The sequence below is a fragment of the Hyalella azteca genome, unplaced genomic scaffold (assembly GCF_000764305.2).
Source record: "Hyalella azteca isolate HAZT.00-mixed unplaced genomic scaffold, Hazt_2.0.2 contig6929, whole genome shotgun sequence".
Lineage (NCBI taxonomy): Eukaryota > Metazoa > Arthropoda > Malacostraca > Amphipoda > Hyalellidae > Hyalella > Hyalella azteca.
In genome coordinates, this window is record NW_025937069.1 from 231,712 (window position 1) to 253,993 (window position 22,282).

General features: G+C 40.9%; 3 protein-coding genes across 4 annotated transcripts in view; 1 reads left to right on the forward strand and 2 right to left on the reverse strand.

The window, feature by feature from the left end:
• LOC108671006 (cytochrome c1, heme protein, mitochondrial) overlaps nt 1-1,306 on the reverse strand; it is a 10,988-nt gene extending 9,682 nt beyond the window's left edge. Inside the window, exon 1 of the mRNA XM_018158491.2 lies at nt 1,199-1,306. The gene's annotated coding sequence lies outside the window, so the exon portion shown is untranslated. The remainder of the gene's footprint in view (nt 1-1,198) is intronic.
• Nucleotides 1,307-5,644: 4,338 nt separating this feature from the next.
• Nucleotides 5,645-14,606, forward strand: LOC108671016 (protein LSM14 homolog A). 2 transcript variants are annotated; one of them, XM_018158500.2, is made up of 8 exons: nt 5,645-5,876; nt 9,629-9,792; nt 10,230-10,434; nt 11,362-11,551; nt 11,951-12,099; nt 12,263-12,731; nt 12,949-13,107; nt 13,894-14,606. In XM_018158500.2, the coding sequence occupies exons 1-8, from the start codon at nt 5,756-5,758 to the stop codon at nt 14,036-14,038; spliced, it is 1,602 nt and encodes a 533-aa protein (XP_018013989.1). In that variant the 5' UTR covers nt 5,645-5,755; the 3' UTR covers nt 14,039-14,606. The 2 variants fall into 2 exon arrangements, with proteins under 2 accessions (XP_018013989.1, XP_018013990.1); XM_018158501.2 differs by having other exon boundaries at nt 11,371-11,551.
• Nucleotides 14,607-15,259: 653 nt separating this feature from the next.
• Nucleotides 15,260-22,102, reverse strand: LOC108671017 (the record flags this gene model as incomplete). The annotated part of the gene is made up of 6 exons (XM_018158503.2): nt 15,260-16,900; nt 17,049-17,161; nt 17,912-19,201; nt 19,373-19,499; nt 20,797-20,980; nt 21,464-22,102. Coding segments are annotated over 6 exons (2,631 nt in total), but the record flags the coding sequence as incomplete, so codon positions are not given.
• Between the last annotated feature and the right edge of the window lie 180 nt (nt 22,103-22,282).

A 22,282-nucleotide genomic window follows, 5' to 3' on the forward strand; every position in this document is an offset into this window, starting at 1 on the left:
TGTCGATTCAGTGAAGAAATAGGCCCATGTCCTGTTGCCGATTCTTGTACTTGTCGTGACTTGATTCACAAGGTTGATTTTTACGTTTAGATCATTTCATTTATTGAAATTCACTCTGTGATGAATGATTCAGGAATGTGTTATGCTTAAATTTGCAGTACGCACGTGAACAACAGAGGTGCACATCCGTAGTTTTAATTTCTTCCCATTGTAACTAACTGGTATTCTTGGATATGCCTGAGAGAATATGAAATTTGCGAATCCCATTTGTGAGTGGCTTGCTTTTGTCGAACAAATGCAAGTAGCCATATATTAAATAGAGTTGAGGTTTGATAATTCTGGTGATTGAGTATTTAAAACTGAGTAAGCAGTTCTGGATAAGAGTAAGGTGTGACCTCCGTATTTTAGGGAAAGCTTGCATTTGTTTACGCACAATATTTACGGTGAGGTGAAGCGGTGAATTCATTAGTAAAAAAACCTAAGAAGGTACTGCTGGTTTGAAAAATTAAACATTAATGCATTATCTGTTAGGTGTTTGTTGTATATAAAGAATATAATGTACATAGACTTAAGGTTATCCCATTATTAACGACTAGTCACTAGTGTTTTCATTGTTAAGTTATCGAACTACTGAAGAAACCTATCGACTATCGACTGCATAAATCCTATCGACTATCGACTGGCATGCGGTTGTTCAACGACCAGATGACCTTGAGATAAATTTTACAACGACTCTTGTGCCACACTATGAGACCTGGGGGCCATTGACAGTAGAACAAGAAATTTAGGACCTACTTAGCCTATTCTTTGCCAATTATACCATAATACCATCCATAATACATTTACATCCACTTCTGCTTAAATCTCTTAGGTATTTAGTTAATGTCTGCTATTTTAAAGCACAATTGGTTATTGACATTTGACAAACTCCAAAATAGTGTATATATGGACTTATTTTAAAGTTATTAGTACACACTATTTTGATGCTTGATGCATTGTTTTCATCTATTCCATCTTACAATTACCTATTCACCGTTTTCATTCATTAATTTTCGATCCAGTAAAATTGTTGCACAAGTCCTTTCATGTCATAAGAACATCACATGTATATATTAGATAATATCACGGGTATGAAAATTGTTATCGCCTAAAACAGGGGTTAAGTAGCAGTACAGTAGTTAAATAGAAATTCAATTACCTAATCTGAGGCTCTTCTGTTGACCTAACACCGCCTCAGACAATAATTTGGCGACCGTCTGTGGAGCGACGGCAAGAGCAGTGATGGGAATTGGGAATAGTAGCTGCAGTGAGGGACATGCATATAAATTAGTATTCAGGAGAGAAATTTCCCACGATACCTCTCGTATGCTGCAAGTTCAACCACTGTATAACTGTTGAATTATTATTTTCTTTATAGAAAAGGTAATTTTCCTACATCAGAAAAAGCTACGGGATTCTATGGCTCGTATATTATCAGAGCTTGCTATTATCACATCTAAAACTAAGCCAACTAAATTCATTATTATGGCTAAATACCTTCATTTCGGCATTATCACCTGACTATACATTAGTTATTATAAAATTTATTTCCATATATATTTTCATGGATTGGCCCCGATATCAGTATTTTGTAAAATGGAATAAAAATTTTCTGTCGCTACTCATATTGTCACAGGTATTAATTTGGGAATAGAGACATTTCAATTATTGAGTTCAATTTTTTAACATGAATGCAGATGAGAAAAATTTGATATATTCTAACTCATTCAATGCAATACCCAAATAAACTCCTACATTATATTAAATATTATTGGAACACCGGTCTTGCACCAGATGTTGATGCCAAATCGAGGGAGTTCCCTGAATATTTTTAAAGGGCTATTGCTTTTATTCTCTTAGTAGGAACACTCGAGTTCAAGCGATAATGTATCTCAAGTGAAGTATTCTGGCCTAACTTCTATCAATTCAAGTTCATATGCAATACTGATTTTCATAAAGGACCTCACATTACCCATTGTACTCATCAACATATATATATTTTTACTGTTCAGTTTAACCTGCACAAGTTAAACTGCTCAGTGCAATGTCACATAAGGCGATTAAATGCGTTGCAATAGGACTATTTCATAATTTCGTGTGCATTCAGAGCATATTCATCATTCAAGTTAAGCGAAAAAGCACATTCAAATTATAATCGGCTGAAAACTTTCGATAATTATAATTTAGCCACGGAACTATGAACACTTATTTGTAGTTTCAACTTTATTCATTGAGATGTTCCCTTCAGTTATTGGCACTGAAAACATGATAAATTTGATAAATACACTTAAAATTCTGACAAGTGTAGAGTACTTCACCTCTGCCAGAACAATGAACAGCCATCTACCGATATGAGAAAACATTTATACACCGTGAGAGTGCGAAGGCGACAATAGAAAAAATTAGGAGTTTCTGTCGACACTGAGTTGAAAATTTTTAAGCGTATTGAAACGCAAGGTAATAAATACAATAAATTACTCAAACGGTGTTATGAATACCAAGATGCAGCAGAAGCGATGAAGCTGTTTGTTTGTCACTGTCGTGCTCCCTAACCCAGAGTTTGGAAAGGCAGGGTGGTCACCGAATTTTGAAAAAAGACAAAAATTTAGTAGTAAGTGTTCACAGACGTGCACCGAGAATTGTTTCAGGCTTAAAGGGCAAGTCTTATGAAGAAAGATTACATATTTATAAGCTTACAGGACTATATTATCGACGGCTGCGTGGCGACTTCATTGAAGTAGCTTTATAGAATAGAATAGAAGTGTGTCGGCGTTGAAGAAATAGGCCCATGGCCTGTTGCCGATAAGGAGACTCATGGTTTATACAAGGTCCCAGTAAGATTACTAGAATTTGAAATGAGTACCAACACTAGAGGAAACGGCTATAAACTAAAAAAATTACGTTGCAACTCATCCACGTGACAACACTTCTCGCTTCGAGTCCTGGACATGTTGAACAGCCACCCTGATTACCTACATCGTTGACGCTCATAGAATGAACGCTTTCAAAAACAGACTAGACAATGCTGCGCAGAGGTATATGTTCAGTTCTGAAATGCTTAGCATCTAACGAGACTGGTAATAAGTCCAATAGCTATTACAAACCAAGGTCAGTTTCGAAAAGATATAGTCAAAGGACCTATTTTTAGATCTCCTGTGAACAAGATCGAAAAGTCACGATCGAAAAGTCACGATCACAAGTCACGATCGAAAAGAACTAGAATTGGCGACAGGCGACGCCAGGCGTAATCTTCTGCGCTGCCAACACTATGATATGATATGATATGAATCATATGATATGATATGATATGATTTCATATCATATGCCACAAATTAATTGAGTAGTAGACCATTTTATAAATAAGGAATCTGCATTCTAATTTTCGATTTATTTCTTCGCTTCAAGAATTGGTTGAGCTGAAAGTTTTTCAATGTATACTTTTAGTTGCTTTCACCGATTGTTCGGGTCAAAATTATAACCTCTTAACACAGAGAACTAAGTGAAAGTTGTCGTCGGATTTTAACTTACCAACTCGTGCGCATCTGTAAATTGGCATTGGAAGTGTCTGTTTTTAGCGCATTTTCTCACTTATGGAAAAAAAGCGCTATTGTGCTCGTTCTGTCTGATCGTGTGGATGTCCGTCCGTGACCACGCTTTCGTTGACGAGGAAATGCGCTCTCTGTCACTCACTGCAGTGAGTACCGAGTTATATTTTATTTATTTATATATTTTGGATAAACAAATGCTAGTAGTGCGTTGTCGTCGTCCCCTGGCCCTGCCACAATTAAGTAGCCTCGTCGCGCATGTAGATCACGACCTCACGAGTACCAGGATTGTAGCAGAGAGGCGCGGGTTTGATCCCAGCTCTGTGCGTCAGTTTCTGGTCAGAATCGGCAAGGAGGCCGGGCGGTTAAGCAGAGCAGAATTGTAGCAGTGAGTTGCGAGTTCGAGACCGCAAAATGATGTGAATGTTCTGCGATGTTAAGAATCGGCGACAGGCCTACGGCCTACTAAGCTGAAACCGCTATTACCGCTATTATTATTAAAGTGAATGATGTGAATAGTCTAGTGAATGATGTGAATAGTCTAGTGAATGATATGAATAGCCGAGTGAATGACGTTAATGGTCGATTTATATTGTCGAATGAATTATGTGAATAGTCGAATCATATAGTCGAGTGAATGATGATAGCCTTATTGGAGCCTGTTGGGGTAGTGCCTGACTGCCTGTCTGACCGTGTCGGTAGTTTCTCAGACCTGCCTTGGACTTGTGGCGGTTATTCCGTTTTGTAAGGTATGTGTGTTTCATAATATATATTGGGATGTTGATTGTAAAAGAGAGTTGGTTTTCATTAGGTCAGGTTTTATTAATATCTGTAGTTGGGCCTTTCACATTTTGGGTCTAGGTGTTCTTTTTGACAAAGACTTAGGTTCTTCGTTGACATGGCGAGATTGTGTTCTTCTTGGTCTACCGAATGTGATTCATAGTGCACTGTTTTAATAGTATGAATATGGTTTGGAATTGAGCGAAAAAAAAGAAGTCCGGGTTTGAGTGAACTTGTATATTACTTGCAGTGGTATGCTTGGTATAAAATTCTTAGTAGTTTTAATCGAGGTGTCGACTTGCAGCTTGATAACATTTAAGTGATAAATTTTCGATAGTTCTCCTCGCGTGATTCTAACTTTTGATAAGCTTCAGTGTGTCGAGCCATCGGGTCTAAATTCGGTTGCATTAAAATGGTCCAATTTGATACCATCTGGCATAAAAAAAGCGATAGTTATTCTTATTCTGTTTATAGTGTTTTGAAGCACGCGCGCAGTTTTGCGATGAAAATTTTACATATTATATTATATATTAAAACTCAGCCTACAGGCAAACTGAATTAAAGTATAGATAGGCTACGTAAACAACTATTTTTTTCCACAAGTAAATGAGTAATTAGAACGTTGAGTCAATTGGGCTCATTTTATTCTCAAATTTGAATAGATATCATTAGATCACTCACCTCCTCTACTAACTTCTAAAGAGAAAATAGAACAAAAAATGTTTATTCTGTCAATTGATTCATGCATTGTCTCCGACTTTACGCAAGTAAGCAAAATTTCAGGTCAATTTAACAGGTAGAAGTGTGTTAAACATCGATTATAAGATTTGTAGCAGACAATCAACAAGAAGCAAAGTTAAAGAGAACTGTTGTAACAAGTCGATAAACCGTTCCACCACCGCTTCCCATTAATACACGGAATTCATTATGATATCTTATGAAATATTTATCGCCTGATGGCAAACGGTTTTCAGTTTTGTATACTTATTTATGTTATTTTTTCTCATTTATCGATATAATATACGCATCAGTTCTTATTTTATTCGTCAATGAAAATTTGATCTACACTCTATTTCAAAGTTTCATTGACACAAATATATCATAACAAAAATAATAACACATTCGAAGTGAATGGTATGATTCATTTTTCGGTAAATAATTTTGTGTCTAATGAAAGCGGCATAAATTTCATTTTGTCGATGAGAGAAAATTATTGAGCGACTTTTTTTGGTGAAAACTTTAAAAATCGAAAATACCTTTAGATGGCAACATTAGCGCGTTTCTGGTTTTGACAATGGCTGCTTACTCATTGCGGCATATCTTATGTTGTGTGACGATCGTGTGGTGTTACCGTTAATCATAGCTAGAATTAAGAAGGATTGAATTTCAAAATGAGTAGTCCTGTCCCCTATTTGGGGAGCAAAATTAGTCTAATTTCAAAGTCTGAGATCAGATATGAAGGAATATTATACACAATCGATGCCCAGGAATCAATCATTGCTTTGGCCAAAGGTAAGAGAAGAGTTATGAAAGGCTAGCCTATTAGTCGGCGGATCTGTTGTGTACGTGAGCCTTTAGTTAATGACCTAGTACTTCATTGAAATTTTAACGTATGTTTGGATCAAATTTGAATGAATACAATTGCTGGAATGGTTAAAGCTGCATTGAAGAGGAGAGTGATTTTTTAGAATCGGTTCATTTTTATTTATATCATTTACCCAAGATTTAGGTTTTAGGCCAATATTAGGTATATGTATTATGATGCTGGTATCTATAATACCTTTCTGGTCTACTTGGACTTGAAATTGAACTTGAAGGAGAGTCTGTGTTAGTCTATATTACTTTGATTTGAAAGCAAATTGACCTGCTGCATGTGGCTTGGAAGTTCTAGGCTAGGGGGGAAAAAATTGATATTACAGCCTATACGGCCTCAAAAAATTGATATTACAGCCTATACGGCCTCAAAAAATTGATATTACAGCCTATACGGCCTCAAACAATGGATACCTAGTTATGCAGCAGCATAGTGGCAAACCAGAGCATGGTGGCAGGGAATTATTGTGAGTACTTATGCGTTTGCAAGAGCATCGACCGGTCCGGCTCAGCGGGGGGGTAGGAAGGGAATACCGAAAGTCTCATTTACGACTGGACTAACCCATTGAGCAACATTTTCTCAGTTATGGTCTCATAACAACTCAATTTTAAAATATGTACAGTTTCGAAGTTGATATGACTTTCTTCAGAAGTGCAAAAGCTTTTGCCGGTGAAGGTGTTTTACGATCGGTCCGTAAAGAAGCGTTGATCGGTTCAAAATGACATAAGAACAGGTTCTTTTGAATAACCTATGGATTGCCACCATGAACCAGAGCTTCTGCAGAATCGGTTCATTTTTAGTTTCCTCATTTACTCAAGATTTAAACCAATTTCTTATGTATGATAATGCTGGTATCCAGGATACTTTATTGGTCTACTTATAGGACTCAAAAATGAACTTGAAGAGAGTCAAAAAAACTCTCTGCTTTGCCACTATGTGCAGCAGCAGTTAGGCTAGTCCACTTGGTTTAAATTTGTATATTGGTATCCCAATGTGACTGAGGGGGAGACTTCTCTCTTTGAGACCCAAGAGAGGATGTGTGAAGTGCTAGGGGAACTTGGGAAGGGGGCTAGCCTACAATTCCATTTAGAAGTCTGGAAGTAGGTATTCAAGTTGTTAGGTACTTGGTAGTAATCTTGCTGAACTCAAATCACTTTGTGGTAAAGGTTTTGTTGCCATATCTCCATAGTAGAGTGTGAACTGTGAGATGTGGATAATTTGAGATAGGACTAATGGAGCATTCACATTTGTGGAATTGGTTGAAATCTTATGAAAAACTAGTTAATGGATAAAGATGATTGGAATTCTTGGATTACCTACTGTTCTTCTGAATCCTCCAGCTTCAATAACTGGAGACTTTGCTATCATAGAAAGCACAGCTGCAAATAACCAATTTTGTGCACCAAAAAGCCCTAGATGGAACACCATGGATCTCTCTGGACATAGAGAGATCTGATCAGTCATAAATCAAATTTGCTATCCATAGCTGACCATTGACATCATCCTGCTCTGAACATTTTGAGCTCTACACCCCCAGATAAGAGCTAGAATAACCTAGACATGAATTGCTGTCCAACACTGGACTCTGCTTTGAAGCATCGCTTTATATCCTGGCCACTACTAAAACTGGAACTGGCACGAAACAGCCTGTGACCACTGTTATGCTCTCCTCAAGCCTTGCATAAAACCTTCCACACACCACCAGACCACGGATTGAATGTGGCTTCTGGGTATCGTTGAAATAAGTCTACATTACGGTCACTGCATCTGGTTTTAAGTTTGAGATAGCATAGTTCTGTTCCAAAACTTATTATTGTCTTGAGTGGACATTCAACTAAGGGCTGGTAATTTCACCACCTTATATGGCTTTTTTCAATTTCTGCTGTTGAAACGATGGACTTTATTTACAGGCTTGAATTTCAGAGGGTTATTAAATTAACCGCTACACATAACCTATTGCACATGCCAATCACTCTGGAAAGGATGACCTCATTATCCCACAAACCTATCTTGACATGGAGATGTGCTTCTACCCAAAAATGATGCACTATCTTAGGGCAGAAGCATGTGCACCATCCCAGAATTCCAACCTGCAGTGATGAATTGCCTATTGCTTATGATTTTTCATAATCATCCATGTAAAGATTGCTGTAACCATCAAACTGTGTGATTGTGCAACGGTATTCCAAATCAGATTGTATGGAGGAAAGGTTTGATGAGCAATGCTAAAATTCCATCTTTGATCTGTAGGACATATCTCTTGCTATAGTAAAGACATGATCATGCAGGGTGCAAGGATTTGCTTTTATTCAGTATGTAATCATTTACAAATAATTTTTTGAAATTAATTAGCATTACTGAACTTACCAGAAGAATACTTGTGAGTAATGTCAATGATGATCTCATTGCTTTTCAACGAAACTTGACGTCTTTACAAGTTACTGCATTGTGGTTAGGTTAAATTTTGTCTCCTGTAGAATATTTGAATTTGGGTATTAGATTGGTGTTAATTTGTTGGGTATTAGATTGGTTAATTAATTTTTTTAATATTCAAAAATTAAATGAGAAATTCATGGTACATCTTTAAGATTGGAGACACTGGATTCTCTGGAAGTGTTGTCTTTAAAAAGTAATTTTTAAACGCATATTATTTATTGTCCAACTTCCATGAGTCATATGCTCTTTCTTAAAAGAGCAAAACAGTCAGAGGTGATATTGTAGCAGAGGCTAAAGGGGTGGGGTAGATTGTGTTGTGAGTAAAATGAAAAGGGAAAGAATTTGATGCAGAAAGTTACTCTGTTATTGCCTAGTCTTGCTTAGTGTGCTCTCAACTATAGTTTCCAAGTTGATATAAGGTATTGCCATCTCAAGCTCCATGAAGGTACTGGTTTATTTACAAAGGCACAGAATTCTGCCTAGCAGTCAGACATACAGAAAGTTCGCAGCACATAATTTTGAGCAGCTATGTAATATGGCTCGGCTAACAATAATTGAATGAATATTTTATTCATTCACAGAGCTAATGATTTTTGTGGAGTTTTACCTCCTGCTCTGGAGGCCAACTTGAAGATACAGGCCATTGTACACAAACTGGATTGTGTTTAAGGAAGACTGATAATAAACCATTAAGCTTAAATCTTTGTGGCTGCAAAATGTATTTGTTGACAGATTGTATTGTAGAGTTCCAGAATTGATGTCTTGGCATTTGCAGTGACTCTTGCCTAATAAAGATTTTATAGGATTACCGCTTGCCAGAATGGTACAGAATTGTCTGCACCCTTCTGCAAAATGCAGTTTTTCTAAACAAAAAAAATTTTGTTACCTTGTGCCATTTTCTTATAGTTTAACCTTCCCAATTCAGAAAATTGGACTGCTTGAAAATTAAGGCCTTTTATGAAGGCCTACTGAACAAGGCTACTGAAATTACCTAGACTCCTCATCTACCTCATTAAAAATGACTAGATTTTTATCATGCCTGTTCCTTTCTTTGACCTGGATATATTACTAGGTTATGGATTTACACTAGTCTTTATATTCATCCTCTCGGCCACCGCTTAGTGGTTGTCCAGGATAATATCCTGCACAACCACTAGGTTGTCCTAGCATTTATGGATTCTTTATAATATACTCAGGTCTCAAAATGCCTAACCCTATTTGTTGATACTTTCAGTGCGGTCTTTTGGGACCGAAGACCGCCAAACTGAGATGCCTGTACCCGCACGAGATGAGGTCTACGAGTACATAATCTTCAGAGGCACGGACATAAAGAAGATAGAAGTCTGTGAAACTCCTAAGCCTATGAGTGCAATACACAATGATCCGGCCATTGTTCAGGTTTGTCTGTCTGATATAGCATTCTAAACAGTTTCCGTTTGCTTTGAAATTTACAAATTTTCAAGTCTTTGAATGGTATCTCATCTTGAAAATACTAATGCAAAATAACCTGTTTTAGAGTACTTCTGTGTTGACGTGTTCCTGTCGTTGGCAATTTCTGTTTTCTGTGGCCTTAACGTCAAGTCAAGAATTTAGTTTTTAGGAAAGATTTCGGACATGATTGGCTTTATTTCAGCACGGCTGTAGTTTGAAAAATTTGTAGGAAATACCTTGTTCATAAATTATTGGAATTGCATTCTGTGCAGATTTTTGGAAGAGTTTGAAAATTGGGTAATCACCAGCAGCAACTTTACGGTCTTGACATTTATATTCTTGACAGCCATTTGTTGCACTAGCCATTCAGTTAGCCTGAGACTTATCTAGTACTGCAATGACAGGCGTCTTCGTTTGGCGGCGTTCGGCCGTCACTGGGGCCAATTGGAGGTGGTGCGCCGAGCTACAGCTACGGTCAAACCATGAGCCAGCAGGGCTTGCCTCTGTCTGCCGGCTTCAGTGGTGCTGGAGTGACAGCTGCAGCTCATTCAGCTGCTGCAGCTGCCACTTCAGGTGTTGGCGTTCCTTCAGGTCCAGCGTCACAAGCTAGTGAGTTGCCTCCAGGTTCCGACCCAGGGCTAAGAGAGCAAGTCTCGACTGCTGGCCCTGTTATGCAAGGGCCAGGCCCTGTTGACGATGCGACTCGATCTCCTAGGCAGTCTCACCTTGGGGGTGAGATGGTCAGCGATCAGAGGCATCAGCAGTCAGTGCTGACTTACCGTCAAGCTAAATCCCCCTGTAAGTCGACGTAGCTTCTATGCTGTAGCTCCAATCTAGCATGGATGTCCTCGTTACTTTATTTTGAACAGCCTTGTACGCTGTCCTCGCCTGTGTTACATCCTTGCTTATTCATTATAAAAGCTTGCTTGTCTGTAACGTGCATTCAGTTGGGCATTTTGCTGCCACTAGCATGCAAGGTAAGCAAATTGCCATTTTTGTTAACATTTGTATATAGTAAACCTTTCTGACATGCCCTTTGGCGCTCACGAAATTCACATAAATATCTTTAAATGTGACTTACCTCGAGCCTAAAAGGTGAGACGATGAGTAAAGGACGTTAATTTGGACGTGGCACAATAGTTTATCTAAATTCCCTACTAGACTTGACCTGTAATTCTATACATTCTATCCTTCTAGAAGAACCTTTTTCTGCTTAATCTTCGTCCATGTTAATTGTTACTTTCATTAGCCTGCTTTCCGCCGTAGCCTCCTAGACTCTTTGACAGCTGCATTTCTCTTGGTCCAGACTTAGTTCATATTTTGTTCGATAATCCTCGCCGATTTAGTCCACCTAATGAAAGCTATCTAAATCGTTGAGAACCTTGGTAAACTTTCATATGACTGAGTGACTAAATTGACCTTCGTACTTGGATGAATATATTGATAATAAATGATTATACATCTTCTAGTGGACTCGCAAGTAAGGTGTGCCCTGTTACTGCCGTAGTTTATCTTGCCTATTATTTTCACGTACTGGCGCTCTAGCTGACGCGATGGGCGCCTCCCGTTCCCCCACCCCGAGCCAACTGGCAGCCGCCGCGGCGCGCAAGTCGCCCGTGTCGGACGCCAGCGTCCAGGTCAGTCCGCAGGCCTCGAGGGTGCAGCAAGACAACCGACGCAAACCTCAGCAGCAGCAGCAGCAACAACAGCAGCAAAGACAGGATAGGTCAGTGCACAATGCCATCTTTTCAAAGTGCAAAGATGGTTTTTAATTGCATTTGCAGGACGGGATTCAGTCGGCAAGACTTGGCACATTCAGTTTTCTATGAATGCGTTTGAAAGTTAGCCGATTAATAGTGGAAAAGACGCTGGATTGCGTTCAGCGTTACAGCTATTCCAGTGTTATGAAATTCTTGCACTTTGAACGACATTTACATCGTCGTTGCCGTCCTTGTTAACCTCCTGCCTTGTATAGTTCAGTGATGTGAAATATCTTTCATAAAATGCCTACTGACGGCAGGTCTAGCATCTAGACGGTCAAGTTGACTTGCACTTGTTAAGAAATTGGAGATTCGTGTGAAACCTTTCGTACATATTGGCCGACATTAACCACTCGTATCAACAGGCCTCCCCGAGAAGGCCAGGGCGGTGGAATGGGTGGTGGTCGTCGGCAAATGGGTGGCAGCCAGAGTTACAACCAGGCCTACAATCATGGCTACAATCAAGGGTACAATCAACCCCAATTCAGAAACCAGTATCAAAACCAATACTATGGTGAGTGAAATAGCGGGATAATTGGCTGAAAATCTTGTTCTGGGATGTACTTATTCAAATGGCATTATTGGTCACATTTTATACATTACCCAGCGTGGCTTTCTTGGTGCACAGCACGAGTACGAAGCACGGTAGGTTGCATTTGTACGCTTTTCTTCTTCAGGGCGTGGCGGTGGCATGGGCATGGGCCGTGGTGCCGCTGGCAGCGGCGCCGGTGGGGGAGGAGGTATGAATCTAAACCGCGGAGGGGGAGGGGGAGGACGCAGGCCCCGTGGAGGTCCCGTGGGTCGTGGAGGTCCCGGCGGTCCCGGCATGTTCATGAACAATAATAGACAGCGCGAAGACAAGCGCATCTTCGAGAAAGATTACGACTTCGAGCAAGCCAACACCAGGTTCGAGGAGTTGCGCGTGCAACTGGCTTCAACGAAGATTTCTAGTCCTGGAGGAGCGTCTCAAGGAGCCGCTGAGAACGGGGACCCTAATGTTGTAGAGAAAGAGAAGAAAGAAGATTCTGGCACAGAGACTGGCCCTGGGGACGAAAGTAGCGCTGAAGATCAGCCAATTCCCTGCTACGATAAAACTAAATCTTTCTTCGATACCATTTCGTGTGAAGCCGTCGAACGCAGTCAGGGGTCAGTAATTTAATTCCTATTTATATACTATCTTAGCAAGTTTATAGTACTTTGAATCTTGGCGTCTAGTTTTTAAGGCATTCATTAAACATTCAATAACTAGTTTGGTGTGAAAACTAACTTCTAACATTCACAGAACTAATTCCGTTCACATGTAAGGTTAGAATTTGCTAAAGTTTCAGTAGAGTATTCATTATCGTTCATATCGCCTCCTCAGTCGCAGCCAAAGACCTGACTGGCGTCTGGAGAGGAAGATAAACCAAGAAACCTTCGGTGTAGCATCTGCTCGTCGAGGAAACTACTTCGGCCGCGGGCGCGGCAACTACTACAACAGAGGCGGCTTCTACCGAGGAGGCTACAACCAAGGCTATTACCGGTCAGTGCTGTGCAACGCTGGGCTCTCGCTGTAGCTCCTATTTTGCATCCTAGATTGTCAGAGATTATATCGTCCAGCACTGAAGCTATTGATGATGGAATCTTTAGCTTGGGCAAGATTTGTTGATTGGAATATATTCGTACGAGCTTTATTTTGACAAGCTGCTACTTAGCTTTGAAGCAATCGATTTAAATGCCTGAATTAAATCACAAAAGAAAACAACTCGTTGAGCCCTAGAGTCTATTCTACTGCAGCGTGTTCCAGTGTTCCCGTGTTGCATTTATTCTCCCGGGCGTCGTAATTACCCCTTGAAATAGCTACGTACTAAACGAAGCATTAAATGAGCTATGGTCTATCAAATTTTAAGAAAGCTTATGGCGTGTGCACTAGTTAGTCGCTATGAATTAGTCTCAGGAGATTCCTGCTCGTGGACTTCATTTATATAGTCGCGTTTTTTATTTATTTTTTTTTTGAACTTCGTAAGAAGTTCTAGCCCATTAACTAAACGCTTAAGTAAAGTATGAATTACGTTCTTAGTCGCTGCGTCGGCTTTTTGTTAACGTTTCAAATCATCGGTGGTTTCAAAAGTTGAACCACGATTCTAAAGTTAGTCATTCAGGGTCCCGAGCTCCTTTGCTTTTCAGCTTGGAATTTTATCTCGTGCAGTGTAAACGACAAGTTTTCCATACAGGGTGGACAACTTGTATACACCTTGCGTTATTTTGACCAACATTTTTATGAAGTTCTGGATTCTGGCTTCGGTCAATAAGTTTCTCTTGATTACAGTGGCGGTGGAGGTGGTATGGGTGGCCAATTCCGTGGGGCCAGAGGTGGCGGCCGCGGTGGCATCACGGTGAACGCGAACGGCGTCGGCAGATCAGAGGGTGAAAGCTCGTCGGGACAAGCGGCAGATTCCTCTGCGGCTCTGTAGTCTCCAGGAACAAAATGGGCGTCGGCACCGTATACTTAGAAGTTCTAACTGAAATTGCAATCCCTGAAAGAATTTGAATATGTTCTTTACATTTCCATTTTGTTTACTGATAAGTTTCTGTCAGAAACGATGTATTCGCTGAACCTTCTTCGTAAAGGTTCTTGAAGTTTTAATTTTCATCATAGCTAGAGAGAATTGCTGACCGAATTGAATAAAATGCTCCTCAAGAATTAATTAAAATAGATAAAAATCTGAGAGGAATGACGTGATCGTAATTAAGAAGGTATGGCCGGCAGTGATGCATGTATCAAGATTGATTTTGATGTAAGCAGAGATGAAATTAGAGATGGCAATGGAATGCGGAGGGAAGACTTAGTGATGGTCTCAGTTAACATGGAGCATGAGATAGCGAGAGACCGGTCAGTATTGAATCATTTCGGAATAATTTCGCAATTCAATAATCAGTTGTTAAATTTGGCTGTTCACGAAAATTTGAAGTTTGTTTTGTTCAGTCCACTCGATGATACCTACTAAATTATATTTTTACATTCAATAAATCAAAAGAACAGCGCTGTATTTTCTTGAATTCTAACCGTGTAACCTTTATCTGCTGCTGAACATTACATTCTAATAAACCCAACGAGACGCCACCGACTTAGAGAATGAAGGTCTGACACATAGAGCAAGCTATACTTCGGCCCCTTAAGATTCGCGATCAAAATGGAAAGGAAGAGATGTCAATCCGTGATGAACAGGAGCGATTATCCTTGGGATAGCTCTTCCTTCATAGATTGGCTCTTCAGCTCACAGTTCACCGTTTATTACACAAGTTTACGAAAGACGCGAATTTTGGTGCGTCTCTCGTCTGAAACATTGAGAGGTGCCCAATTAACAGCTTAGTTTGACGTTAACTTTCGCTGTAAATTTATATGGCCGTGATTCAGATTGACGGCATGAGAGCGCATTCGTGGTAATGTGTGCCGAGAGATCTCGATATCTCCTAATATCGATTGTGGGTCCCTGAGGAGTTTGTGATTACCAAACATCAGCAGTGACGTTAGACAATACTTGTGCCTCTTTGTAGATGGTTCTTGGTAATGACTTGAATTGAAGCCTACATCTATGACTTGATGAATTGAAGACTATAGCTATACAGTGATGCGGAGTGCTTATGGTATTTTCTTTCAATATTTTTACTGACAGGTAATTGAAACTAAGAGGGAATTGGAATATCTTTTTCTAATTGGTAACTTGTATCGAATGTAAAGCTTTCATTATCACAAAGCTTGAATATCGGTGCTTACCACTCCTTGATCTCTGAACACGGAATTCTGGATATGCTAAAGTGCTGACCATGTCTAATCTCGTCATCGCTTCCAAAAATGTACATTCAAATTTAAAGTGAACTAATAATTGCTGATGAATTCCACCTTCATTATCAAATACAGCATGAAATTAAAACTGCATTAGGTGAAATTCTACCCGACATGTGAAATTCCGCAGATGAAGAACCTCAAAGAAATGCCAACTGTTTCGAACCGACCCTGAAAAAATCGACTCTCCACTGACAAGTACCAGAGAAATTAGTTTCATCCGGGCTTCGCTGGGAGAGAGCTAGAGTTCGTCAAACCTAGCAAAACTTAGGTTTTGGCAAGTCTGGACTATTCACACGTGTCTGGTAAGAAGCGAACACCTACTACTGCGGTGATGCTCATTTTGTATGTCATTCTATCGAGTGAGAAAGAATGAAGTCGAAATTTCATAGTCTCATTTGTAAAGTTAGAAATAACTAAACGGCGAGTAACGGTGAAATATTTACGTCCTAAGAATGTCCTTCCGTTGGGCCTAGGCTTACTCGGATTGGAACTCTCCGTGAATAATTGATATTCCGTTCAAGTCTCGACTTGAACTGGTGAAGCGTTTACACGAAACCAGTGTTGGCAGCCAACACGACCGTCTACAACTCCCGTCATTAGGTAGGTACCGTAGGTATAGTTTCTCAAGTATTTCTTAAATGTGGCAGTCATTGTCTTTAGAAGCCGCATTGACTGGTTAGGTAAAAATTTCATTCTCGGCCATTAATTTTTCGCATGCCAGTCACCCAAATTTCACGAGTTCGGGAATTTCCCGAAGAAATTCGGGAATTTCATTCCTGAATTTCTTACGAGGGAAGTAATGTGAACCAATTTAGAGGAGTCGACCAACTCGTCTTGACATACTTAGTCAATGTTGATCTCATTTTTCACGCATGCAAGAAACGCCACTAATGCTTCGCGGATCTGAAGACCCTGATGACAAGAACTAACCTCTATTGACCATTGTTTAATATCCTAGTCGGAGAAGTGCACGATTAACGAATTGTACGTGGAATTCCAAGTGAATTATAACATTTGTAAGTTATTAAAATTTGCACCAAATTAGTCATTACCCCTTTACATCAAACCACTAACTTCATTCATTATTTTTGCCAGTTAGTACTGGACATTTATAGTGGCTTGCACAACTGGCACCGTGTAAAACACTAAGACTTTTCTTATAATGTGGTGGGTGGACATAACTTGTGTATAAAATGAAAGCATTTCAACTAGGAAGCGTCTGATATGGGCCACAGCTGAGGAGAAGTTTCTAGGGCCGTGTTTAGAGGCGGCAAATGACAACTTTGGGATAGACTTTCAACTCTGCTGGTGAATGCGGTGACCAGCTGGTCCCTGTATCGCGCCATTGAGTTGTCGGTGGTACGAGGATTGCGCACGCAGTCGTCGCCACCGAACTCGCACACGCGATAGTGGTGCAGGAAGGCAACCTCACTCGGCACGTTCAGGGTGCCTCGTCCCGGCAGGAACTCCCACACAAAATGGTTACCTGAAAAAATTAAGGTGGATGACATTGTATAATGGTAGAACATTTCATACGATTTGAAATAATTTAAGAATGAATCAACAGACTGCGTTTGTACTACGTTCAGTATGGAAATTAAGAAAATCCATATTAAGCGATTTAAAATATATACCTGCTTCAACAACGAAAGGGCTGACAGCAATGTACTTGGAGCGCTGTTTGTGTGGGTGGAAGCGCTGTCGCCTTCTGGTCTTCCTCTGCGTGACGAGAGCAGGCAAACCAGCGCTGTAAGAAAAACCACTCTCTTCACTATCGGAGCACGCAGTAAATATAGGCTGTTTTTTCTCTGTTCTGTGAATGCACACCATGCAAAGACTGTCCACTTTTTGTTGAGTATACACCAAGGTCTAGAATGTCATGCTGCTTGTGCGCCTGCTGGAAGCCTTGCAATGGGTATGTGTTTTGATAATACGAGTATGAGCCAAAATTCGTTCGGGAAGTACTAAGACCCACGATTACAGATTTTAATATCAATTCAAGTACTCGTAGCCATTATTTTAGACTAATTAGGAAAATCAGGATTTGAAATTACAGTTACAATTCCAATTAAAATTGTAGCTAAAAATTGCAAATTAAAATTACATACAAAGCTTCTTGCTTATATCGTCAATCTCCTGGTATTGATAATTATGACGTTTGCTCTAGGATTAGCTGGATTAGTTATCTAGTGCTATGCTTAGTTCACCCACTAGTTCATTACAGATTTTTCCAGCTACGAATAGTACAACAAAAAAAGATTTCTGGTGCTTGACATAATGTTAGATAATTGTCAGTGCGTTTCACATTTAGCCACCTCAACATCTGCGCGGAAATAACTTGCTACCATTACTGCTATAGACGGAGATTGTTATAAGCGAGTCTTAAACTTGGATTGTTCTGGGCACGAACAATCGAGTTAAAGTGCGAGTTCTGTGCACGATCTGCAGTTTTGCTATTTTAGAATCTTCGTGGTTTTTCTAACAAATATTGGCTCACCTGCTTGGATCATCCGGCCATTGTAAATAGAAGAAAGCGTTCTGGAAACTGATGGCTCCGATCTTACGAACATCCGCCCGCGTGTTGAGGAACGAGACGAGTTCAGGTAGCGTGGTGTTCGAGTGAGGTACGATGTACTCGTCCAAGTCTATCATAAGTATGTACTTGTGACGGTACATGTGTCGGTACAGGCAGTCGTTTAGTGCTGCGAAAAGTCCTTCTGTTCGAATTTCTTTCTGAGATTTAATATTCAGTTTCCACGGAAGTATTGTGACTATTCCTTGCTTAACATAGTTCTCTAGGACACAAGCAACCTCTGGTCCTATGGTATGATTATATAATGTGAAATGCTCAACACCTATCAATCGATTCAACTCAATAAATTCAATCATTTGATTTATATTATTATAATCGAAATGCAATGGCTTCACGCAAACGGCGAAATTATTTCTCTCCTCGGTATGATCCTTGTTGAGGTTGAGAACCTTGAGTTTGTTTGTGGCGTTGCCGCCGGGGTCCGCCATGATGGAGATGCTATCGGGGGGCGGTATGGGCTGCTTGCCGTTTGTGAAGATCGTCAGTGGGCAAGCGATGAAGCAAGCAGAGTAGCGCAAGTTCCAGTTTTCTCTAATAACTTTCACTGCCCCTACGAGAACAAGAGTACTCGAGTTCGAATACCAATACTTGCACCAAACTCTATCACTTCGTTTTGTCAAAGTTGCTCCAATGATGCGAATTATTTTGGCTTTTCTATCGTCATAAAATGCAGAGTAAACATAAAACTTGTGGCGAGCATTTAGCACAGGCATCCATTCAGCATCGACGGCCGAGCTGTTGGCCGTGAATAAGACGGCTTTTTCCTCCGTCAGCGACGGCCACGACATTTTCCTCTCTGCGGTCCGCATCGATTTCAGGTAGCTCCCCGAGACTCGTGCTTTGAGGCGAGATGCGTCAACGTTTTTATGTATAACGCCGTCGTCATTCTTGACGGACACCTCTTGGCGTCTATATGAATCAATTTGCAGTGCTCTGACGATCTTCTTGTCGTCTATGATGTAGTCCGGGATGTCGCCGATGACGTCGAACTCGTCGCTCCTCTTGCCCGACACTTGGATACCATCGTTGCGGTCGTCCATGAAGAACACCTCCGTCAGGATTATCACCACAAAAATTACCACGAAAAAAACTACGAAAAATATCGAAAGTTGACTTCGCTCCCTGCTGCGTTGTCGCATTTTCTTGGCAGCGGCCGAACGTCGCTGGCGGCTAAATTCGTTAAGAACGGAGTACCTGTGGGGGGAATAATAAGTAATTAACGAGTGATCAAGTGCCGCTCACTAATTGTTCTTGCTCTTTGGTCTACACTGTAGTTTGTTGCGACTGAGTGATTTAATAGTGAATAAATTCATACGACACTTAGCGATCAAATAGCAATTACTCACAGAAAACATTGATACTTACTTTGCATGCACGGAACGCCAATAGCGCATAGCTTCAGAACGCATAGTTATGCTCTCACGGCTTGCGCCCTTGAGGCGCATGCGCGCCGCAGAGCTGCTCCTCGCGGCGCTGTGGTGGTTGCCCAGGACTGCGCACGGGAACATGAGAACATCAGATATCAACCGTCATTCTATGGAATAATTTGTGTTAAGCAAAATGTGTCACGCATTGCATTATGTTCTGGGCGGATCTTTCTGAAAGGATCTGTTTCATCCGGGTATGAAAAAAAAATCATCGGATAATACGTAGTATTATCCGATAGAATTAAATTTGAATGTACATTTGACGAAAACTAAATACCATGTTGGTATTTAGTATCACATTATTTAGCACGGCAAAAGTACATAAGTACATACTTATGTTAATTATAATGTAATTGTTTTATATTATGGTACTGTATGATGCTAAATAAATGGCGATTTTGAAACTCTATCGCTACATTTTCCTCATTCCTGCCCTTGCGTTATTGTGACGCTCAGTAATATGGTTACAAAACTAAGGTAATCTTATGATTATTTTAGGTCAATGTGTCGAATCTACCAAGTAAATAGCAGAAACTTATATTCGTTCCATTATTAAAATTATACAATAAATGGAGTGCTTCCATTAATTATATTTACTTTAATATTTTTATAAATCTTTTTTTTTCTAATTTAATTCGTCTGTCGCTCTTTAATAATGTACTATCGTTGACTATGAAATTCGTAATGAAATCAGAATGGAAAATTTGCACACTGCGCATTTGCCGTTCCACTGAGCTAGTGTTGAAGAAGCAAGACGGAGATTTACACAACACTCGAGCTTAGACATCGTCGGATGTTGTGAGGAAACTGTTTATGGTTTGTGAACAAAGTTAATGCAATGAGTGACATGCACGTCTCACTGCTGGACTGCTGGATGCCAGCATAGTTAATGCAACGAGTGACATGAACGTCTCACTGCTGGACTGCTGGATGCCAGCATAGTTAATGCAATGAGTGACATGAGCGTCTCACTGCTGGACTGCTGGATGCCAGCATAGTTAATGCAATGAGTGACATGAGCGTCTCACTGCTGGACTGCTGGATGCCAGCGTAGTTAATGCAATGAGTGACATGACGTCTCACTGCTGGACTGCTGGATGCCAGCATAGTTAATGCAATGAGTGACATGAGCGTCTCACTGCTGGACTGCTGGATGCCAGCGTAGTTAATGCAATGAGTGACATGAACGTCTCACTGCTGGACTGCTGGATGCCTGCATAGTTAATGTAATGAGTGACATGAGCGTCTCACTGCTGGACTGCTGGATGACTGCATAGTTAATGTAATGAGTGACATGAAGTCTAACTGCTGGACCGCTGGATGCCAGCATAGTTAATGCAATGAGTGACATGCACGTCTCACTGCTGGACTGCTGGATGCGAGGGTAAGATGAATCAGTAGCTTGGGATGTCCTCAACAGCTCTGGGGAGGTGAGGGCTTCCCTCTCATCCCCTCGGTCGCCACGGCGGGAGAGGGCAAGCGAGGGAGATTTGGGGGGCCGTGGGGGGGCGACGCAGTTTAGACCACCTCCGATGTCAACGCAGACCTGCAATACGAGCGGCTGCGTGCTTCAAAGAAACTGTGTCAAATGATTCATTTGATTTTATATCATAGATTTGCGCAAAATAATTGATCACATCAGTTAAAAATCTCATCTTAGAATGTTCGACTTAGTTCAGTTCCACAAGTTTTAGCATAAGTTTCAGGCTTGCTCTACATTGTTTCATGCCGAAGTCGATCCAATATTTTATCGTATTTTCAACGTCAGGTTCTTTGGTGAATATTGTATTAATATCAGGCTTGGATAAAATCACGCAAGGTTGATGATCGGAAACAACTAGCTTTCTTGCTCTGCGGAGCTTCATAGAATAGAATATAATTGTCGGCACTGTAGAAATAGGCTCATGGCCTTTTGCCGATTCTTGTACTTTTCGTGAATTGATTCCACAAGGGATCCGGCCTTTGGAACCCGATCTTTCCATAACTGACGATTGATTGAGTGCTGGACTTATTGCTTGGTATGACTCACCTTTTCAGCGTAAGGTTCGTGGGTGATGATGCCCGTGTAGCTGGGCACGGCAAAAATAGAGGTGCCTCGAATCGAAGGTTCGAGCCCAACTTTGAAGGGGCGGGCCGGTGAGGACGAATATATGGACGGCACGATGGACGACGCCACGAGGACAGACGACACGTTCGAGGAGGCAGGCGAACTCCAAGCTGCAGACGACACTCTCGAGGAGGCAGACGAACTCCAAGCTGCAGACGACACACACGAGGAAGCAGACGAACTCCAAGCTGCCGACGACACTCTCGAGGAGGCAGACGAACTCCAAACTGCAGACGACACGTTCGAGGAGGCAGATGAACTCCAAGCTGCAGACGACACACACGAGGAGGCAGACGAACTCCAAGCTGCAGACGATACTCTCGAGGAGGCAGACGAACTCCAAGCTGCAGACGACACTTTCGAGGAGGCAGACGAACTCCAATCTGCAGACGACACACACGAGGAGGCAGGATTCGCCTGCAGGCGCTCCAGGGGGTTCGACTTTGCGAAGGATAATTTACGAAACAAGGAGAATATGGCGGCTACAGACGGAGAGTCTTCCGCCGAAGAATAAATCAGGGAAGAAAGAGATGGCGGATCTTGGTGCGATGGAGAAGAAATGATGAATGTTATGCGTTATCAAAAGAGTGCAAATTATACGCGGTCTTGACGCGCCGCGACCGAAGGGCTGCCGGTCTGCAAGAGAGCAAAATGTGTTTCTAAGTAAACAACAAGTCAAGGAAAATGTTGTCTAACGACATTGGTAAAACATTCTCCAAACAACACAAATGTTTTTGACCA